This window comes from Vulpes vulpes, unplaced genomic scaffold (genome assembly GCF_048418805.1).
Source record: "Vulpes vulpes isolate BD-2025 unplaced genomic scaffold, VulVul3 Bu000000725, whole genome shotgun sequence".
Classification (NCBI taxonomy): Eukaryota; Metazoa; Chordata; class Mammalia; order Carnivora; family Canidae; genus Vulpes; species Vulpes vulpes.
This window is the reverse complement of record NW_027325708.1, coordinates 35,614-58,258: the sequence shown is the minus strand read 5'-3', so window position 1 is coordinate 58,258 and position 22,645 is coordinate 35,614. Positions and strand designations below refer to the sequence as shown.

At 32.9% G+C, this 22,645-nt stretch overlaps 1 protein-coding gene across 1 annotated transcript in view; it reads left to right on the top strand.

The window, feature by feature from the left end:
• LOC112912762 (low-density lipoprotein receptor-related protein 1B-like) overlaps positions 1 to 22,645 on the top strand; it is a gene marked incomplete at its 5' end in the record, with an annotated part of 93,272 nt that overhangs the window by 58,478 nt on the left and 12,149 nt on the right. The window contains 3 exons of the mRNA XM_072745185.1: positions 4,928 to 5,127; positions 20,547 to 20,735; positions 21,616 to 21,764. Of these exons, the coding sequence (XP_072601286.1) occupies positions 4,928 to 5,127; positions 20,547 to 20,735; positions 21,616 to 21,764 (538 nt within the window). The remainder of the gene's footprint in view (positions 1 to 4,927; positions 5,128 to 20,546; positions 20,736 to 21,615; positions 21,765 to 22,645) is intronic.

The following is a 22,645-nucleotide window of genomic DNA, read 5'->3' as shown; positions in this document are numbered from 1 at the left end:
TCTACCAACTTTAAACCTATATTCCCATATTTAGTCAAAAACAATAGGAAATGAATAACAGAAATTAATTTACAACTCAAAACCAAAATAATTGCAGTTGAAAGCAATGTCTCTGAGTATATTCCCTGAATTCAGAAAAAAAGAGCACAATAAAAACTGAGAGCACACTTCTATTTTAATTTTTTAAAGAAATATAGTATATTATATTAAACTATAAAAGATATCCTCAGGAACCACAGAAGCCTGTTATTGTTACAGTAAACATTGTTTTCTATGTTGACACTTGTTATAACTTACGGAATAGATATTATTTGGGACTGAGGTTTTTCAGATGTGATCTTAGGTAAACATTATATATTATATGGATGAAATTTGGAACTCTCCTTTTGACATTTGCACAGACGTTTTCACTTGTCAGCTTTAATTATTTACAGCAAATTTGTACTTAAGTAGTTTTTAAGAAGTTGAATTTCAGATGTTAAAGTTACCAGAATATCTGGAATAGACTTATTGAAAAACTTGAAAAAAGTTATGGTAACAGGGCTTAAGTATGGAAAAGGAAATGAAATTCAGCCATCAGAAGATAGCTACCTATGAGGAGAGATATTCTGTGTCTATGAAGATTCATTCACACCTGAAAAGAGTTAAACTATAGTTTTCTTCAATGCGATAGAGTATTTTCATAATATTCTTTTGGTTGATGAGTACTTACATAGACAAATCATGTAATAACACACATAACCCAGACAAATTATATAGTACTATAGATAGTATCCAGATGCAACAGGTCACCTATCAGGTGGATATTACTAAACCAATATATATAGAGAGAGGGTGTACAGACATATATGAAATATATATTACATATCTAGTACAGATAAAAAATAAAAGCTAATATTTGGTAAACTATTATTCCATGTTTCTCAGTCTTATAAATTTGCTCCTATATTCTGTTATTTAATCCTCATGGTGATCTTATGAGGAACTATTATTATTCTTTTCAACATGTGAATAAATGCAGGCTCAAGAAGGCTAATTAAACTGTCCAGATTCACACAGCTAGTAATAGGTGGACCTGAAATTTGAACCCGATTAATCTGTTTCTAGAACATGTTTCCTTAAGAGTCTACATAATGCTGTTTAGAGAAAAAGATAATCTATAAATCTAGAGACCTGAGCCTGTTTCAACTGTATCACTATCATAATAGGCTATGACAACACACATAATCTTATATGGTCTCAGTTTATCAGTAAAATAAGGGTCTTCAGCTACATGATCCTGTTACAGCATTAAAATCTTTAATTAAGTTATATTTTGTTCTAAAATCGGAAGGAGATAAGGATTCTTCTTATCTTTATAATGTAGCTATGAAGATAAAATTTATGTTCAAAGAACTATTAGTAAGCACAATATTTCTTTCATGCTTTCTTCCATCTTGGTAAAATTATTATTCCCTCTTTTGTGCCTCCATAGCAAAGTAGTTTTATCATGATACTTTTTTTTTAATTTGTTTTACATCCATCTCTATTGTATCCACGGAGAGATCTTAAAAGGCAAAAATCATATCTGTTACCTCCGTGTTCCCAGTTCTAAGAAGTATCTGGTACATAATATGGCCTTTGAAAATTATTGTTTCAAAATATGATTCTCAATTGACTTAAGAAAGGCTCTAGGGATTCTTAGAGTTGTTAACACCAGCTGAGTTAATCAAGGTAGGTTCTCTGATTATGAGGCCTGAGAATCTACATCATTAGTCGTTTGTTCACAATATATGTTCACAATATATGAATTGTTCAGATACACATGCTGTAAATAAAAGTAATTCTGTAGACAAGAAAGAACTAAAGCACAGTTTCCCAAAGTGTGTTCCCTGTGAACTGCCCTAGGAAAATAAATGCTATCACTTAAGACTATGTGATAAGAAAGGGATACCATACCTCCCTCTGAGAGAAGCACCACGTTGTATTAAAGCATCCTAAAAGTTCTCACAATAAAAAGAAATGATGCTTACTTTGTTAAAGTATTTCTCAAACATGTTCAATATTGAATTCTATCTTGAAAAATGTGATCAAGGAAGAATTTGTGGAGAACGGAGGGGTAACGTGAATTATGTCTATATGAAAAAGTCTGTGTAAGTGAAGAGGAATGATCTCTTCCAGTGATTTCATGAAAGCACAGAAATGAAAATTTAGGACTGTAAATACTCCAACTAGAGCTGAACTGACACACATTTCAATGGTGAAGAGTGATTGAGAGAAGTATGTTGTGCTTTTTTTAAAGAGAGCTGAAATGGCAGTGACAGGATTTGGGGCTGGGAACTCTTTCACAAACTTTCTGAGAATGATGTAACAGATGTTAAACTCCATGAAGTATGGAGTCCTGTTCTTGGTATCTTGGTTCAAGATGGTAATAAGACTAGCCAAAAAGAGAGGAAAAAAAAAAAAGAAAAGGTCCAAGTTACAGATAAAAATTTTAAACTGTTAATAACGGAGGTCAGACCATTTGTAATTCATAATTTACTTAATGACTCCCTAAAACATTATTATTCACATCTAATAATTTGTAATACTTTATTGATAGCATTTTATGGAGAAAACTTTATTATTTATTTATATATTTATTTATTTATTATTTATTTAATATTTTACCTTTAGGATGTTTAAATTACAAGTGCAAGCACATATAAGGTAAATAGCTAAATAGAAATATGAATACTGCCTCTAATTAAGCCAAATTGAACATGTTCTTTGTAATGGTAGAGAATGTTACTGAAATACTGCTTTAATTTTTTCGTTGTTTGCATTCAGTTCTCAAAAACAGCATGGCTGTATGGAAGCCCAAATATATTTGGTCATATCTAACATGTGTGAGAGAAACTGGTGTATATATATATTATCTATTAGGGGAAAAAATTGCTGTTAGTGTTCCAAGATTCAGAGTCAGTTAGGCAAGAAAGAATGTTCTGATTTCAATGAGATAAACTATCTTTGCATTTTTACTTCTTTCTGATTCAGTTTCTTCCTTTTTATCTATATTTTATCTAGCCATTATCTCTAGTATAGACAGCAAGGTGCACCTCCATAAATTTGCTAGAAAAGAATGGATTGTGTGTTTTTCTAGCTGTATTTTGCTGACATATGTTTGCTTTCAAAATAATAATATAATAATCCAAGATTTAAATAATAAAATAATTCAAGATTTAAAGAAACAGTATATTTAATCAATTTCTAGAAGGCTTGGTTTCTATTATTATCTTGTGATTTGAGATTTTCAAATTTGTTCAGAACTAACATAGATATACATAAGCACTAGATAGCAATCCCAATATTGCTCTATTCAAACTTGACTGTGGTTATTCCCAGACTCAAATTTGCTTTTAAATTCTCATTCAGAGCTCTCTTTGAATCTCTGCCCACAAATGTCTACGTTTTGTTTATATATACCAGATATATATTTCTCATTTTTAAATACGATGCTTAATTATGATTTTTAATGATATTTTTCCAAGTAAAGAACTTTTAAAATTATCTTTATAATCCACCATCTCCTGCCTTTTTGTTATCATTTTTGGGGATCCAATTATCAGTATCAGAATGTATAAGGAAAATTTTTCTTTAAGGAACATTTTGATTTTAAACTAAGTATACCAGTTATAAACCATACAGAATAATCTTCACACCATATTATTTTAATTACACATCTTCCAATTTTGAAGAATTAATTGCCAATGATTCTATACTTACTCAAAAGAAAACAATGGATCTGGGGAAAATAATTAGCTTAATAAGTTTTGGTTTTAGTGTTAGAATGTGAAAAAGATATTAAGTATCCTCTAACTCAAATCTTGAGTTATGTAGAGAAGGAAACATATTCAACAAGATAAAGTGACTTTTTCTACTTGAGAAAAAAAATTTAATGGTTTAATTAAATAGAAATTTCTCAGTAATTTGTCACTTACACATTATTTACATTTTACTGAGGTACAATATTTATATTTAACTCAGTCTTAGTTCAATATAATTTTCTTCCCTTTATTATTTTTTAACTGCTGTCTGAAATGCCTTACTCTAGAACTTCCAATAACATAATTGAAATCAGCACTATCTAATAGAACTTTCTGAGGTCATGGAAGTGGTCTATATCCATGCTGGTGAATATGGTAGCCACCTGACCTATGTTGTTTTTCTTTTTTAAAAAATATTTTATTTATTTGTTTATTCATGAGACACACAGAGAAAGAGACGTAGAGGGAGAAGCAAGCTCCATGCAGGTAGCCTGATGTGGGCTCCATCTCAGGACCCAGGGATCACGCCCTGAGCTGAAGGCAGATGCGCAACCACTGAGCCACCCAGGCGTCCTGGGAGACATACGGTTATTGAGTACTTGGAATGTGGCTAGTGTGACTGAGGAACAATCCAGTTCATTTAATTTTATATGATTCTAATCTATTTAAATGTTGAGAATCACGAGGCTACCACATTGAATAATGCAGATTCAGGCAAATATAATGTACTCTCCCATGAATCATTTTGAACTTTCCATTGATAATGAACTAAAAAGAAGAAAAAAACTACATCTGGATAGTATTATTCCTCCAACATTACAGATGCAGCTTGAAGGCTAACCTCTGTTATTTTTACACATCTGTGATTTGTTAACACTTGAGAAATATCATATGATATATAATATATATAGGCTTATGTGCTGAAGGAAAGATATTTAAAGTTATATGGATATTTCAATGGTACTCTATGTTTAATGAAAATCATAAGAAAAGCTTGCATTAAAATATACTTCTTAGAAGTTACAATTCAAAGAGATACCACGACTTAATTTGGGAATAGCTGAGTTAATAAGTGAAATATTGTGTGATGTTTTACTCTCTGAGTGTCTGTAAACAAAATGGCTATTGATTTTCTTTCCTAGGTATTTGTATTGGATTGACTGCTGTGAGTACCCTCACATTGGCCGTGTTGGAATGGATGGAACCAATCAGAGTGTTGTCATAGAAACCAAGATTTCTAGACCTATGGCATTAACAATAGATTATGTCAACCATAGACTCTACTGGGCTGATGAAAATCACATTGAATTTAGCAACATGGATGGATCTCATAGACACAAAGGTTGGTCCAGTAGCACAAATGACTCAGTACTTTAACAGTACATAAATTATTTGTGTAGAAAATAAGTACACACTTCAAAAAATAAAAGAAAATATATACACAATTGTATGTATTCATTATAATTTATCTTAAATACATTTTACAATTCAAGATTATACTACTATACTCCTTTATAACAATATTGATAAATAAGTAATTAGGTGTATTTATTCAGAACTGCTGTGATCATGTATAAAAATCATTTTGACAATATTTTCTCTAATTGTATGTTTCTGAATACTTTTTATAGTAAATGAACAATGTTCTTTTTTTTTAATATACACATACATCGTAACTGAATTGAAACAGGTTATTTGCTTATACACATAAGGTTATTATCCTTCTGGTAGGGCTTGGTGTTTTAAAAATACTAAGTACAATTCTTTAAAGACAATAAGGTAATCATATTTAAAAGTTATCGATTATACTGTACATATGATTAAATTTATTGTTATCTAATCAACAGTGGCCACAAAACTTAACATGGAAAACAACTTTCAAATTACAGTAATGTTCAGGAAATCATTTGAATATCAACAAATGTAAAATTCTACAGATACATTTTTTTTCTATTTTTCATTACTGAGTAGATTATAAAACTGTAAATATAAAAGAAGAGAATGAAGCAATTGGATATGAGGAAAGTGACACTAGGATTAGGGATGAGGGGGAAGGAAGTCTTTGAGGAGATGGGATGAGGGATTTCGAAAGAGCATTGGAGAAGGACATGCGGAAGGAGAAAGGGTGAATACAGAGATGACAGGATGCAACAGAAACCACAAATGATTCCCCTGTACACTCAAAATATTTTAGATGTGTAAAGATGAGATTTTTCCCAGAATGAAGATAAATGTTTTTTTTTTAATTGATCTTTATTGACCTAATGTCACCTTTGTTATTAGGTGTTTTTATCTTCAAACAGTAAGAGCACAATTTTCATGGAGAGGTCCCAGAGGAAGCCCACATAATAGCCTGGTTCAACTTCTCAAGCTGCTTTCTTCTCTGACAGCAAGCTTAGAACAAAACCCCGGGGAAGAGGGCAAGGGGGTAGATGGTAGGAGAGGATTATTGATAATCTCATTGTCAGGCGAGGCCATGTAAAAGTGTGCCAGTGTGGAGTCTTGAAAAGCATGAAGCCACTGAATAAATAAATAAGTAAATAAACAAGAGATAAAAGTCACTGAAGTCACACCATTTAATGATTTTGCCAATGTCCCTCTCAGTAATATTTAAACAAATATATCATTCTAACTAAAAATGCTGGCGAAAGCTTTTAGAGGTGCTTTTTTAGGGGCAAGAACATTGAGATATCACAAGTGCAGTTGGATGAGTCACTTATTTAGGTGTTGGCAATCCAATTATAGAGATAAAGAAACTCATCAGGATGCAATTTGAGTGAAGAATTATTTAAAGATGACTTTAGGATTTTAATTACAGCAAAAGTAATGTTGACAAATCAAAACCACACTTAGCATTCAGCAGTTATATCTTCTCTGAAGAATCAATAATGAAATGTTCTGCAACATTCTTAGATGATATAATTGAAAGTTTTATTGTGGCAATCAGTATTTTCCCCATGTAACTACGAACCATCTATTTTCAGCATCTCTATAAAGTGCTAGGTGGTTGTGAATGCCTTACTTTCTGCTAAAAATTTCCACTGTACAATAAAATTTAAACCATTTTTTGTTAGATAAATGAATGTTAAAAATTTATTACAACATCAAATATTTGCCTAATTTCACTCAAGACTTTCAGTTTGAACACAAATTGCAGTTAAAAATGTTGTCTATTAGAAATTACTGTCTCCTTCCCCTATTCGTTAGTTAGAAATTATGTCAGATATGTGGGTGACTAATGCTTTGAAAACTTTGACAAAATTAAATGCATATAAGTGAAGTGTCTTGCAATCACGTTACTGGTGGTAACTTTGGGTAGAGCCACATATGTAACGGAGAAATAGCACTAAATTTATGAGAGTAAAATGCTTGCCTGAGAGATACCCAGGTATGATGTTGTTAACATTTTAAAATTTGATTTTGAAAATACTTGGAGGCTCAAGGGGGTAGCAAAAGAAACGGAAAGAGCTGCTGCAATCAGAAGTATTTTTTCCCTTGAAGACTTTCTCAGAAAGACTAATGAAAAATTCATTAAGTGTCTTATCAGGCATCTGCCAATATCTGAATGGAAGCCAACAATTACCTAGTAGTCACTAATGAGCTACTAATTGTAGGTGGCCAAAATTATGCCAACTCCACAGCCAATGAGAAAAGAGCCATTCATTTCCCATGTATGTGAAGAGGAGTAGTGTTTTTTACCCCTAACACTTTCCCCCTAAAGACATAAAGAACGCTGTGGTCTCTTTATGTATGTGGAGGTGGAAATTGAGACTTTGACGTTAATAATAACTTTTGTGTTTGTTTGGTCACTGATCTCTTTTTCTGTTAACCAGACTCATGTTATTGTTCTCATTTATTCTGCTTGTTAAGAGTAGAAACAAAATTTATCAAAAAAGTGCGGTAGGCCATTCATGACCAAATAATTTGAGAGCATGAAAGACATATGAGAAATTTCAAAATTATGGCTCTTTTTGAAAAGCAAATTATAATAGCAGAGAAAAATAAACCCTGACAGATTTTTTTTTCTACAAGCATATTGCAATTTAACCATGCAATAATTTCATAATGAAGCATTAATTTTCTATTACTTATCCAACCTAAGAACTTCTAAAATTCAGAATTCTGTGCCCTAAACAATAGATCAGATTACCTCCAGGGTACATGTGACTTACAGTTTGCTTAAGAAGTTCCATCTATCTTTCTCTGCTACCTCCCCTACCCCAACCCACTTTCCTACCTGGTCTAAATACCACATTGCAAAATTAAATAAACAACAACAACAACAAAAAAAAACAGTCATTTTGCCAGCTTAGGAGCATCTAGATGCAATCTTAGCCATGTGAACCTCTTCCTAATGCCTGTTTATATTATTCTTCTGGTTTTTACTAGAACTAATATATAATAATGTAGTTTAATATAACGATGCTGTAGAATATTATACATGCTACTGGATGACTGAGTCAAACAGTTTATTTTAAATCAAATTTCCATTAGTTCATTTTTTTTTAAGTTTCTCTGATTTCTTCCCTTTAGATCTGCCCATACATTCATTCATGTATTCATTCAACAAACACTGATGTCTCTCTCATGCATTGTGCTAGGCCCTCAAGTTACAAAGATGAATATGTTTGTGTTTTTAAAGGACTTGTAGGTAATGGGGAAAACAACTGATATGTAAGCAAACACATAAATTAGATTGGGATTAGAGGAATATAAAAAAATATTCTGAAATACAGGGAGGAGTAGAAAAGCCATTGCTGAAGTAAGGGAATCTGAGAAATCTGAGAGATTTAATACAAGTTCTCCATATGGAGAAATGTATAAAGGATTCTTCACACAGAGGGAACAGCATGTGCAAAGATGTAATAGAGTCTTGAAATAGCATGGGGTTTATACAACTTGGCTCTGACTGGAAGTTGTATGAGAGAGAGATAATGTCACTAGATAAATAAGGGCAAATATGGGCCAGATTGTGACAGGTCTTGTGTGCTAAGTAATTTGGAATTTATCCTTTAGGTCATAGGGAGCCATTGATGGTATTTAGTTGATAGAGTGCTATCATTAGACTTTACAGCAGCATGGAAAATGAAAGACCCTAGAAGGGTAACCAATTTAGAGGCTGTTAAAATATTTTAAGAGAAAATACTGAAAGTGATTATAGCTGTGGGAATAGGGATAAAGTATCACACTCAGAAGTTATTTGGTAAGAAAAACAGAAAAGAAAAGAAAATAGGAGAGGGGCATCTGTAAGCTTAAACTAGCAGAAATAGTGGTGGTCCACTTGCAATATTTTATGTCACCATCCATTTAGCTAGGGAAAAATAACATCATTTTGATGACTTACTAGTTTCATGTATATTTGTACATTTTAAAAGTACCAAACTAAGCATAACTTAGAGACTCTTTTTGAAAAGCTCTGTTTTGATGAGAGGTACATTAATTTTAACAAAAGGGTCAACATAAGAGGAATTCTATGGCTATGATTCAACAATCTCCATTGTATCTTTCCCTAAAAAGCATTTCAGAACTCTTGATAATTTATCTAGAAGAAAGATTGCAAGTGACTGCAATGTGGGGTAGGAGGTACTGCTGACTAGCTTTTTCACCACAAAAGGTGTAGGTAATTTCCCTAGATTTCAGTTGTCTCATCTGTGGAAATGAGGATGTTGGGGCAGAGGGGGAAATGGCATCAAAGGAGAATTCCAGAACTAAAATTCTAAGCCTCTCGTTCAGTGGATCACACAACCTTTACAGAATGTTTGCCAGATCATGCAGTTTTAACCTCAGGTTGGTCTTCAATTTAAGCCTGAGAGAGGCTAGAGGTCTGTGATGCACAAATGCTTCCTACTTAGTCTTTGTGAAAATTTCAAATTACAGTCCAATCCTCAGTTCTCTCTGAATATTATTGCAAAAGTTATTAGCATCTTTTAAAGTAGAACAGTTGTAAACTGATTAAATCAGCCAAAGGGGAGAAAACCTATATTCTTGGTCATTACATGATATTAGATTTGTGTGTGTGTGTGTGTGTGTGTGTGTGTGTGTATTATTTTTTGGCATTCAGTGGAAATTTTCTTAGTCTGCTGCTGGGGTTCCAAGAACTGGAACTCTCCTCTTACAAAGTCATACTTCTCTCTGAAGTTTACTGTGTTCAAGGAACTGTGCTTGATGCAACACATGCTGTTTTAGTCATTCCATCAACAAACACTGGGTAAAGCACCATGAGAGCCATTTTGCAGCAAGCAAATAGGGCTATAGAGATTAAAAAATTTGTGAAAAGTCAAACAATTAGTAATCAGGAGAATCAGAATTTGAACTCAGGCCTAACCGGTTGCAAAGCCTGCTTTCCTTCCATTTCCACACAGCTGCATTTCTGAGCAGATAATTGACTGAACGAACCTGCCTGTTGTCTCTTGTAAAGGCAACAATTAACAGCACAAATAAATACTTATACAAATAAAGGTATATCCATACTTGAATTTCTTCAGATTGATTTAAATACTGGATGTAGCTAAATTGCAAAATATATGAGAAACAAGGAAATAAAAAATTGAGTCACCAGAACACAATTACTGTAAAAGAAAGCATGTATCTTATTAAATTTACGTTCTCTGGTATTACTGAAATTTTTAAAAAGGTAAATTTCAAAAATCTCATTTTATTAGTTGATTCATCAATCAGGCAGCTTCTTGTCTAGCAAGTGAGGGGAGCTCTAAAGAGCTACAGAAGGAAAGATTTTTAAAGGTAGAGGGGGAGTGGATAAAAGGAAATTATTAGCACAGAATCCATTGTTTTAGGCAAGGTTGCACTCCTAAGAGGGATGGAAGGGATCTATCCGTTGATTTCCTGGTGCTGACCAGGAAATTCCTATGTTGATTGGTTAAAAGTGACATTTCAAGGGGATTGAAACTGTAGTTAGATTCAGCATTAAGTCTGGCTTACTGACTTGGGGGCTTAACCATAGTGATCCATTTTGGGGCCTATTGTTTTCTTTTGAACAGTCTATTTGGGATTGTAAAGGGGAAGTAATGTTGCTTAAAAACGTACACCCTGCTTTAGTGGGATAGTTCAATGTTAGGGTCTGTTATTTCCAAACTAGCTCTATCTCCAGCCTATAGGAAAACCTCCAGATCTTATTTGGAAATCCATGCCACAGAACCTCTGAAATTTGACCAAAGTAAAGATCTTTTGTCATCAATTTCATGCATTCTAAAGAGTGCAATCTTCTTAGAATGGAGTATTTATAAAATAGTTTATACAATATAGTATTTATAAAATAGTCTATACAATATTTCCTGAGAAAGAATTTCAGTGATAATTTTGCATATGTACTCTAACTCAGAGGCTTTGTTTTCCATTTAATGAAAAGAAAATTAAATTCCTGAAAATTTTAGTCTTTAGAACAAAATTTCATTGTTACTGCTTGTATTAAACTACATTACTTCAGATTTTATTTTCTTCATATTCTGTTAGATGTGCCATTGAGGTTGAGATATCTTAGAGAGGTAGCTATTTTCTTGACAAAAAGGCTGAGAATAGTTTGTGATCAGTATGAACAATAGGGTGAGCTAAGAAAAAGAAATGTTTGACCTTGAGTTTTACAATTTATTTGTTCTAAAAATAAATGAATAAAAGCTATTTGTTCTAGTAATTTTTTTCATAATACTCTTCTTTGTATCCTTGAATGATTTAACCTTGTGTTAAGTCAGTTGGTCATGTACATATTTTATCCAGAATGCTGGAAAAATATATACTCATAACTGCTAATTTCTCTGAAGAATAATCATTGGGTATGATTCCAAACTACAGTTTATTGCTGAACTGTCTTTTAGTTTGTGGACAAATTGTTTAAAATTTCATGCAATTATGTTGACTGTGGTTCTTCATTTGTTTCTATCCTCCTAGACCTGAAGGTCCTCACACTGAAATATCAATACTGTAGTCTGTCCGAGCATTTGTTTATTGCTTTGGGAATCGAGTTTGTGTTGTGAGGGGGACGTTATCTGTTTGGATTTAAAAAATCCAAATCATAACCCATGCAGTGATCATCTAATTAATGTTGGAAATGGAATCCAGATCTCAGCATGCTACTGGTGAAATAGCATAAAAATATATACAGAGGGTTTTGTTTTGAAGGGGAAACACACAGAAAAAAGATAAAGGGAGCATGGTGTGCTCACATATTTTGAAACTCAGTAGCTCTTGCATTTGGATCTTTAGAATATTTAAATATACACTGAAACTCACCAAAAAAGGGAGGGAATCCAATAAACACCACCCTCTGATTTTACAATATTCTAGAGTGTTTCTTTCTTGGTAGGATATTTCATTTTAGTACTTTCAAAAAAAAATCCCTATCATTTACAGTCCATTACAAACAGTAGACTTCATAGGCTATTTTATGCCAACGGTGTTGATGTGCTGCTGTTTACAATACAATAAAAGTTAATGGAAGGGAGCAGAATACAATTCAGTTACTATAGAAATGTTCCTGAAACAGTAAAATAAATTGAAATTAACTGCCATTTCTAAAAAGTCTTAGAATTTCAGTGTCAATCATATCTTTCAGTTTTGTTCCTTGAATAGGACATGTTACATTCAATTGTGTATATGTTTAAATAGATTATTATTTTGCAAATGCCACATGTGTTCCATATATTTTTTTTAAGTGGAAAATTTTGAGTATTACCCTAGCATGAGTTTTCAGCTGCATTCAACAATCTGATCCATCTTAAATAGGAGGCAGTGGGGTATTAGGGATCAGTAGATCTGGCTTTGGTCCAGATTACGCTCTAATTTAAGCAAGTTGTTTTGCCACAGTGTGGTTCCATGTTTATACCCAGAGAAGCTTCTATCTAATCAGTGTTTTTCTAACATTTCTTAAAAGAATTTAGCTGATGTTGGAACTGGGACAGAAGCTGAGGTTGGAACTGGGACAATTCCCTCACCTATCCCTACTTGTTCCTAGGACTACCTAGAACACATTTTAAAATGCTTGAAATATGTTACACTCTTCTCTGTTTTTATTCTAGAACAATTTTTTATAATTTTAGGAATGTGAGAAGACCAGAGAGATACTAAATTCACATAAATGGCGTAAATGATATCTGTCCCAAAGGCAAAGTACTCTTTTTTTAAGGCTTCAGCTTTCATTAGGAGTCTTAAACAAACATATTCCTAATGTATATGTGTGTGGAGTATCATACCTCCTAAATTTAGTATTGATAATTGATAATCGGCTCCAAAAACACATTGCCAAATGCCTATGAAGGTTTGTATCACCAGAAGAAAATCTCAGAACCTTTCAAAGCAACAGGACTATATGTTTACCAGGTACACAAAGCAATGTTGATTTGTTTAGAGGCTAGAGAGCAATGTCCTGGTCAAGAGATATTTATAAGCATAGTCTAGTTTTCAAAATAAATGTACTACAATTTGCATCATCTGGTTTATAAACTCTCACATTTATTCATAGGAATACTTTTTCAGATGTGAAATATTGAAATGGTCATATTTGACCTCTATTATGAATAACTTTAAAAATATTTAGGTGGGACACAGAAAGTGGTTGAATTATATTAAACCACATATTCTTTTTTTTTTAAGATTTTATTTATTTATTCATGAGAAACACACACACAGAGAGAGAGAGAGAGAGAGAGGCAGAGACACGGGCAGAGGGAGAAGAAGGCTCCATGCAGGGATCCTGATGTGGGACTCGATCCCAGGACTCCAGGATCATGCTCTGGGCCAAAGGCAGGTGCCAACCAACTGAGCCACCCAGGGGTCCCTAAACCACATATTCTTAATCTATATAGAGAATACATATTATTTGAAGTGACAAGGTAGAAAATAAGAGGCAAAATACTAGAAAAAGATGAACAAATGATGCTTTTAGCCTCTTACTAATGGCTTTAAAGAACTCTGAATGCAGCATTAATTTCTATATTTGCCATCATACATTATACTTGTTTCAAGAAGTTATCCATTTGAGTGTCCCAGTATACACTAATACATTAAGGAGGGACATGTAACTCTTGTTTGGACATTTGTCAGTATTTAAAAGACAGTCTCATATAAGCAGACCCCCAAGTAGTAGCAGCTCAGGTCTGCTATACACTATGACATATGCTGAATAGAAGAAATTTATTTTTTTTATCCCCTTTAAGGTTTCACTGATGGGTGTATTTCTTGAAAGATTATGTTTTTATTAGAAAAAAATAAATTTTGAAATTCTATCATAATATTTGGAAAAGTTGGATATCCTTTGTGTTCTTGCCAATTCTCAATGCCTTATTCATTTTGAACAATGGACTTCGGATCCATTTTGTTTATAATACTATTACCATTAAGCAACTCTGCATTGAAGAGTAGGCAAGAAAAATGTTCATAGAGGCAAATATTAAATGCAATATTTCATATCTTATTATAGATGGTTCTGAAGGAATACTTACAAAAAAGGACTCCGCAATCAATAACACTAAAGGGAATGCATAATTACTGACATAGAACAAACGTCCTTGGCCCAAAGGTTACATCAAGGACTTTCTTTTTGATGGGATCTTTGTACCTACAGCCAATGGCTCAGCAGTCATTGTCTGGAAATTAGTATACTGAGGCCCTTTTCCCACTTACTATTCTCACTTTTCATAAACTAAAAACCATGATCCACCCACTAACTGACCCTGTCTTGGATCTCCCACTTTCTTTGGTATGTTAAACCATTTTCTTCCATCATCTAATTTTATCGTGGGTTTACCAGACTATATTCTTTCTGCATCCTTACTTTAACCTCACCTCATTTTTTCAATTCTAATTGTTTTTCTTTGTTTCATTTCTTCCCTTTTTGGGTTTTCATGCCCTTATCCCTAATTTATGCCCTAGCTTCTCTACAGACCTTGTTGTATATTATTTTTCTAGAAGGATGTCAGGGAAAATTGTTAGTATCAGAGTCTCTCGAAATAGAGGATTAATGAACATCCTGATCCTCTCTTCTGAAGACAGATGGTTTTTTCTTCAAGCTTGAAAGTTTGCACCAAACTGCCTATGAATGGGTGTCATTGATGATTTTTGATTAGGGGAGAGATATGTGAGATTAAAAAAATATTGGAAATATTGACTGGGCAAAGTTCTAGGTTATCCTACCTTTACCACTTTTCCAATGTCCTACATGTTAGAATGTGGACTTCTGTGGACTGCATCACCCAGGCTCTGTCATCTTCGCTTCAGGTTGAATTGAATCCATGGGATTGCCAGATTGGTGAATGGAGGAAGATGTTGGAATATTTATTTATTTCCCATCCCTCAGGCCCGACCACAGTGGTTTGGCACTGGCTGAGCTCTTCCACTGAATGATCACTGTTCTTGTTGCATGGTTCTTTTCCCTAGGCTATAGCTTTCACGAGGTTGTAATAACAGACCTAGGAAAATACAATCCATCATCATCAGTCCATTGTTCATGCCCACACCATTGTAAATAATTCATTTATTAAATTTTTTTCAATTATAATTTAAAAATGTGTTATTTGTTCACTTCAGGAAACCTGACTGACACAAAAGAGATTAGAAGAGATTAAAAACAATGAAAAGGTTGGAAAAAATTTGCAGTATTTCAAGTGTAAGGGAGTTTGAGCCTTTACTTGGTATAACGGCACCAAGAATAAGCAATGGGAGTCTTCAAATACATTAAAAAAGAAAAAGATGACAAAATTTAATGTTTTATTTGATATGCTGTGTACTTTAAATTTTTAGGAGATTAAATTTCCAAACTTAGTCAGTCATACAGTGACAACTATTTGGGTATTTTCCTCCAAACAATATATAAATTATTTATACTAAAAAAAAAAAAAAAAAAGTAATGTTCAAGTTACTCTTTGTATTTATTCATAATAATAATCATTGAATTTGGTGGCTGTATTCTATGAACTTTAGAAAATATTGCTAAAGTTTTTATTGTAATTTTTAATAATAAATTTTATAATAATATTTATAATATATAATATAAATACATAATATAATATAAATAATATAATAATATTTATAATAATATAATACAGGAATTTCTGTATATGAAGTAATGTTTTAAAATAACATATAATTCTTAAAGTAAATCTTGGAGGAAATATAAGAAAAAGAGAGAGAGAGAGAGAGAGAACATCTCTAGTGAAATTTCTACTTTAACCCATTGGGCAAAGTCATGCTGAATCTGCCATTATCCCAATATTATATCCTTCCCATAGCATCAATTATGACATTTTAACTCTACAAAAGATGGATACCTCAATGTAATTGGTGCATTTTGTTAAGTATCTAAACTAAAAATTCTACAAAATTAGAATGATATTATCCAGGAATACACTTGTTTAGCATGATGAATGCTATCCAAAAAAAAAAAAAAAAAAAGAAAGAAAGAATAATCAAGAGTATTGTAATAGAATAACTCTCATTGTGAGGCAGTGGTTAAGGCAAAAGCATTCCAGATTGCTACCTATTCTATTTGTCATTATTACTAGGAACATTGATAGGATAGGATCCAGTATGACTAAAGGAAAACCTCCACAAAGAGTATTTCTTTGATGTATTTTTTGCAAAATACCAACTTCTTTATTCTGATAGATATAGTCTATAAGATAAAAATTAAGAGCCTAATACTTGAGTGAAACGCTGGCAACAGTATAATAAATAAAGCTGTTATCCAGAATAGACTTAACTGCAGAAAGCAGCTTTAAAATAGGCTTTAAATACATAATAAATACCTGTTAAACTGCAGCCCACACAATAGCTCTGTTTTTTCGGTCTCATTTTATATGACTATTGAATATCTATAAATGAAAAGTTCCTTAATTTTATTTTTCACATTTCTCTTTTACTTAAGCAAGTGCAGTCTTACATATGATAATCGGTCATGTTATTTTTCTCTTAAAAAGGATAGCTATTGTTATTTTGAGAAAACATTGACTACTTTTTCCATAAACACAGTCACATCTCAGTGAATTTGTTAAATGTTTCCCTCATGCCATCACATCCCATGTTTATATTTATATGGACTTATTTATTGTTATAAACGTATGAATTATATATGAACACACACAAATCTGTGTGTATAATATATTACAAATGTACATATATGTAATATATGAATGCATGTACACATATATACATACATATTTACAAAGTAAAAGTAAGTAAAAACATAGACAATCAAAAATAAGCAATTTTATTTTTCTCATTCTCAATCAGGAAAGTTTCTTATACCAGAATATATGATGATTTGGCTTAGAACATCTCATTTAGTCTCAGTGTGGGCTGAATTCTTCATCTGTTTATGGAAAAGGAAACATGATATTCATTTATTTATATTTATCATTTAGCAGTTAATATATGGCATTTTTTTTTCATAGAAGCTTAAGCAAATAGTCAACTTATTGGAGAGGTTTAAGTCCTCAAGAAGAAAATAAGGTGTACTGCCAAGTTGTAAGCTGAGCTCCTAGAAAGGCAACATAAAAACATCTTGTTTGTTTGTGTTTTTTTTTTTTTTTTGCTTTCTTTTGTTTGCTTGATTTTCACTGACATTATTTGTTGTCAATCACCATCTCTTAGAGAATAGAAGGTTGGATTTACTATCCAACGTGTTAGATATGTAGGACTGGATTTCCCCTTGTTAACGTAAGTGGGTGTTTTAATTAACTTTGTTTTCTCTAGAACAAATACTCTGGAGGTTGCATTTGATGCTATTTAGGAAATAAATATGTTTGCCAAATGAGCAGCCCCGGAGTGGGCCTTTAAGGCTAAGAGTGACAGTCCTGTCCTTTAAGCCAATTTCAAGCAAGGGATTAAATCAAACAGATGGTCACTTTGGGCAAATGGACTAATTTCATCACCTTGTCCTTTTCTACATTTTCTGTACATTCAGCTGTGTGCCATGTTTCTTCTGAAATAAGAGTTCACCTTTTTGATCTCCATAAATTTATACCAATTATCTGATGACAGAGATTTTCTGGTGGGTAGTCACTACAAGCTTAGAGATAGCAAATGTGCGCAATACTTAAATTGCCCCATGTCTGAAAATATGAAGTAATTTCAATCAAGTAATTAAATGAACTGACTTTCAGGGTGCCTGGGTGACTCAGTTGGTTAAGCATCTGACTCTTGGTTTCAGCTCAGGTCATGATCTTTGGGTTCTGGGATGGAGCCCTAAGTCAGGCACTGTGCTCAGCATGGAGTCTGTTTGTCCTTTTCACACCCCTTCTGCCCCATGCACTTTCACATGGAACTTATGAAATTAGTCTTATTGCTTTATATACTTGTATTGCTTTGCTAAGGCTACCATTCAATGTACTACAAGCTGGGTGGCTTAAACAACAGTTTATTTTCTGGAAGCCGGAAGTCCAGACCAAGGTGGTGGCAGACTTGGATTCTCCTGAGGCCTCTCTCCTTGGCCGGTAGATGGGCTTCTTCTTGCTATGTCATCACAAGACCTTTCCCCTGTATGTGTACTCCCCTCGTGTTTCTGTTTCTCTCTTCTTATAAGGACACTGGTCATATTGAATTAGGACCCCACTTTTACCTATCTCCAAAAGCAGTCATCTTGGGGAGTAGGGCTTCAGCATATGAATTTGGAAAAGAAGGAAACAATTTAGTCTATTACAATACTTAACCTATAAGGCTGGCTTCCTTGAAAGCAGCGCTAATAGGTAAAATGTAAAGAACTCAGCAGCCAGAGTCTGATTTAGATTAAAATACCAGTACTTCATTTACCAGTTTTTAATCCCCCTTTTAGTCAAGGTATTAAATTGTCCAAATCTTAGCTTTCTTGTCTATTAAGTGAGATGTACCTACTACTATCCAATAAAATGATGCATATTAAATAAAACAAGGTATATAAAGTAGATATACTACTACAGGGTTTCACAATCTCAGAACTATTAATATTTGGGTCTGATCATTCTTTGTTGTGGGGCCACGTACTGAAAACCACTGCCAACTCCCTGGTACTAGAATTCTTAACAAATGTCAGCTATAAGTTACTTACCGAATAATTAAAAGACTATGAAACATTAGAGTTGTTAAGAAAATTCTTACAATAGCTCCACTTTTTGTGTATAAACTAGTTGAATCTCTGGTGGACTGATATTTTTTTAAATGATAATTATCTTTTTGAGTCCATATTTAACGATACAACTATTTTCTTTGCATCTAAGGAAATTTGAATGGAATCTTTCTCGAAGTTACAACTTTTTCTGCCAATTTTCATTTTAAGATTTCTAAACATACACATATGTTGAAAGATTGTTGTAATCACCCATCACCAGGATTCACCTGATTAACATTATACCACATTTTTAAAAATCTTTCTGGAATGAATTTATACAGCTAAGGAGGGGAGGTGGGAATAGTTAGTGTAAATAACTCAGATATGATTCATTCTGGTAAAATGTCCTTTGCATCTTTCTATCCTGTTCCACTTATCATCCTAACAGTAGGGTTCATGTCCATAGGAGTACACAGACAATTCAGTTTCAGTGCTTGCATCAAAAGTATACACATATGGATTTTTCTTGAGTTTTTGTTTCCTTTATAGGCATAGTATCTACTCTGAGATGGATTTCTAGTTAGATCCTACAATGATAGTCATTAGCGGTTTAAAGTGTCACCTGTTTGGAGGAGTCTCATCTTATTGTTTTTATTTCTATTTTCTCTGTGTCATAGTGAATTCTCTGAGCACATTTGGCCCAGCTGAATAAAAACAACAAATTGTATTTGAACTTTTGATAGTTTTCCAGTTACTCCTGAATGAGGAATATGCCAAATATTAATTCTTGGTCATGAAAATCTAATTTATAAAAAGTATTTATTACTGGACTTATAGTACCTTTTTTTCAAATGAACAGTTTCTCAGAATTTCCAAAAGTAGATATGAAAATAAATATGGAGAAACATTGTAAAGCTCATGTAAATTTATAAATAAATTCTTTATTTATAGTTTTTGAAAAATTTTTGAAAGAAAACTCTATCACATTTTAAAATTACTTAACGTTAAATCACCAACCAACAAATTTATCATATCTCGTGTGCCTGATAGGACCCTGGAATCTCTTGAATGAAAAATTCACACTTGTGATGCTTAATCTACTATTTACATTTAAATTTAGTCCTATAATGAAAGTATAATCATGAAATAATTTTAACCTGCAACTAAACAGTTTTTTGGCTGTTAAATCTGCCTAATGCATTGTTGTCTGTCACACTTATTTTCCTCCATCACTTTCCCAGCTCATCGTGCATGTAAAGATACTCATAAAATCTCAGTGACTAAAATAGTTTATAGTGGGCTTAGAGTCACTCTTTCTCCAGGTAGATAAACATTTCATCCTGGATATATAATTTAATCAATTTGGAGGTGGGAGAAAGCAGTACAATGACCTGTAGATTTAAGGATTTAAGTTGGGAACAACTGGATGGATATATTTTTTTTTTCTAAAATATTGGATGGTATTTGTTTCTGGTGAAGCAGACATTACTCGTGAGCAGGATTGCATTCTTCCTAGTGGTCAAATCAGGTTAACTCTGAGCAAAGTAAACTCCTGCGCCAGATCCTGCATTCTCTTATCTGGTAATAAAGAACCTTGCTGGCCTGACAGGTTGTCACAGCAATTATTCACATGAAGTTCTGTAGCAGTTGTATCTGTCAGCCCATGTAGTATTGAATATTTTAACTGGCAGTCTTCCAAGACTGAACATTAATCTTACCATCTCCTATTACAGTCCCTAATCAAGATATTCCAGGGGTGATTGCACTAACATTGTTTGAAGACTACATCTACTGGACTGATGGGAAAACCAAGTCACTCAGCCGTGCCCATAAAACCTCGGGAGCAGACAGACTGTCACTGATTAACTCATGGCATGCCATCACAGATATCCAGGTGTATCATTCTTATAGACAACCTGATGGTAATTATTCTTTCCATGATTTCCATAAATGCATCAACATCTTTAGTAACATTCCATTTTTGTTTCTTCCATGGTTAAGTGTAAATTTAGCTTTAAGAGAGAGTACCAGAAAAAAAAAAAAAAGAAAGAGTACCAGATTTCATTATTTAGCACAACTGTATAGGGTGAAATCAGTTAATTTCAAGTATGTCTATTAAGGAATATGAATATGTCTATTAAGGAATATGAAGCTCAATGATAGTACAGAGAATTATTAATTTGTTGAGGTATTATGTTGAAGTAACAATAATATCTGTAGTTGGAGAAGTAGAGAATGCATTCTTGAAATGACTTATTTACATAATAGTTATAGGATCCTTACTTTCTGGAATGCTGGGTGGAAGGAATTATGTTTATGTATCTCTGGGGCTCTACAAATGATAAATATATCCAGTTTATTTAAGCCTATGTCTAGTAGGAATTCTATCAGACCTTATGGAATAAAGTTTTGATTATTTTGCTTAAAACACTATTTGTCTTAGAAAACAAAGTCACTACACTATTAGTTGTAGATCATTGTTTCATTGTTTTATTTTACATTTATATTTCTAAACATATGTATGTCTTCATCCAAAATGCTTCTAGTCTACATTTTTCTGATGGACAATTTTTTTTCTACTAAAAAGCTTGTCTTGTGGAAATGCATCCTTAAAATTATTTAATGGTAAAATGAATGCCATTGGGCAACAGTTAGAATTTATAACCAAGTACAATTAATTATATGTATGATCTTGATGGCTTCTTGATTACAAAGTTCTACAAGTTATGAAGTTTAAATGGCCTGTCTCTAATCCCATATTACATTTAGGCCTTGATTTCTCTGTTTCTTTCTCATCTGTAGTTTCCAAACATCTCTGTATGATAAATAACGGAGGTTGTAGTCATCTGTGCCTTTTAGCCCCTGGAAAGACTCATACCTGTGCATGTCCCACCAACTTCTATCTTGCAGCTGACAATAGGACTTGCTTATCCAACTGCACAGCCAGTCAGGTGAGTAGAGGTCTAGATACCACGTTCTAAGATACATCATCAAGTTATTATAAAGGCTTTGCTTGAATTTTATTGACTTAAACCATTTTTGAAGCATCATTTTTTTGTTGTTGTTTAGCATAGCATGATGACCATTCCATACATTATATAGAGGATCACATAGTAAAGGAAAAGTAGTTGATCTATATTCTGAGAATGAGAACTTCGGAGATAGGAGATACAGATAGAAGCCAAAAGAGAAACAAAAACAATGCTGAAAACCACTTTTTACAAAGCCCCACACAGAATAATGGTTCAAATCACAAATGGATATAGCACAATCATCTGAAGAGATCTGACATATTTCAAGAAGGCACAGTGATTGTGGCATAGGGCAAAGACTAAGATATATACAGTTTAAATAAATAAACAAATCTTCCTAGATAATCTGCTTTGCCACCATCTCTGCTCCTCTCCCATTCCTCAGAGCAAGTGATAGAGAAAAGATGAATTGGATAAAAAGTAATTTTCTAGAGTTTTTTAATTGAAAAATTATATTATCTAAATAATTCCCTTCCAAAAGTTTTTTTTTTCCAACATGTAATTGTTTCTACTAAAGATATTAAGATGTATACCCAATGGTAGGTAGTTACATGGACTTGATATTACTACTTTCAAATTTTGTATCATAGTCTTATGAAATCCTAAGATTTGATTTTGTTATATTTGAGTCACTCTGTTATTTAAAATAAAATTGTCAAAGAAACTATGACTAAATGTGTTCCTAGAATTCTCTGTTTTGAATCTGCTGGTTTTCTAATTGGAGCAGTGACTTCATGGCAAAACGCTGAATTCCTCTTAGGGTGTGCTTATTTTCAGAATGAAGAAGCTAATACTAGCTC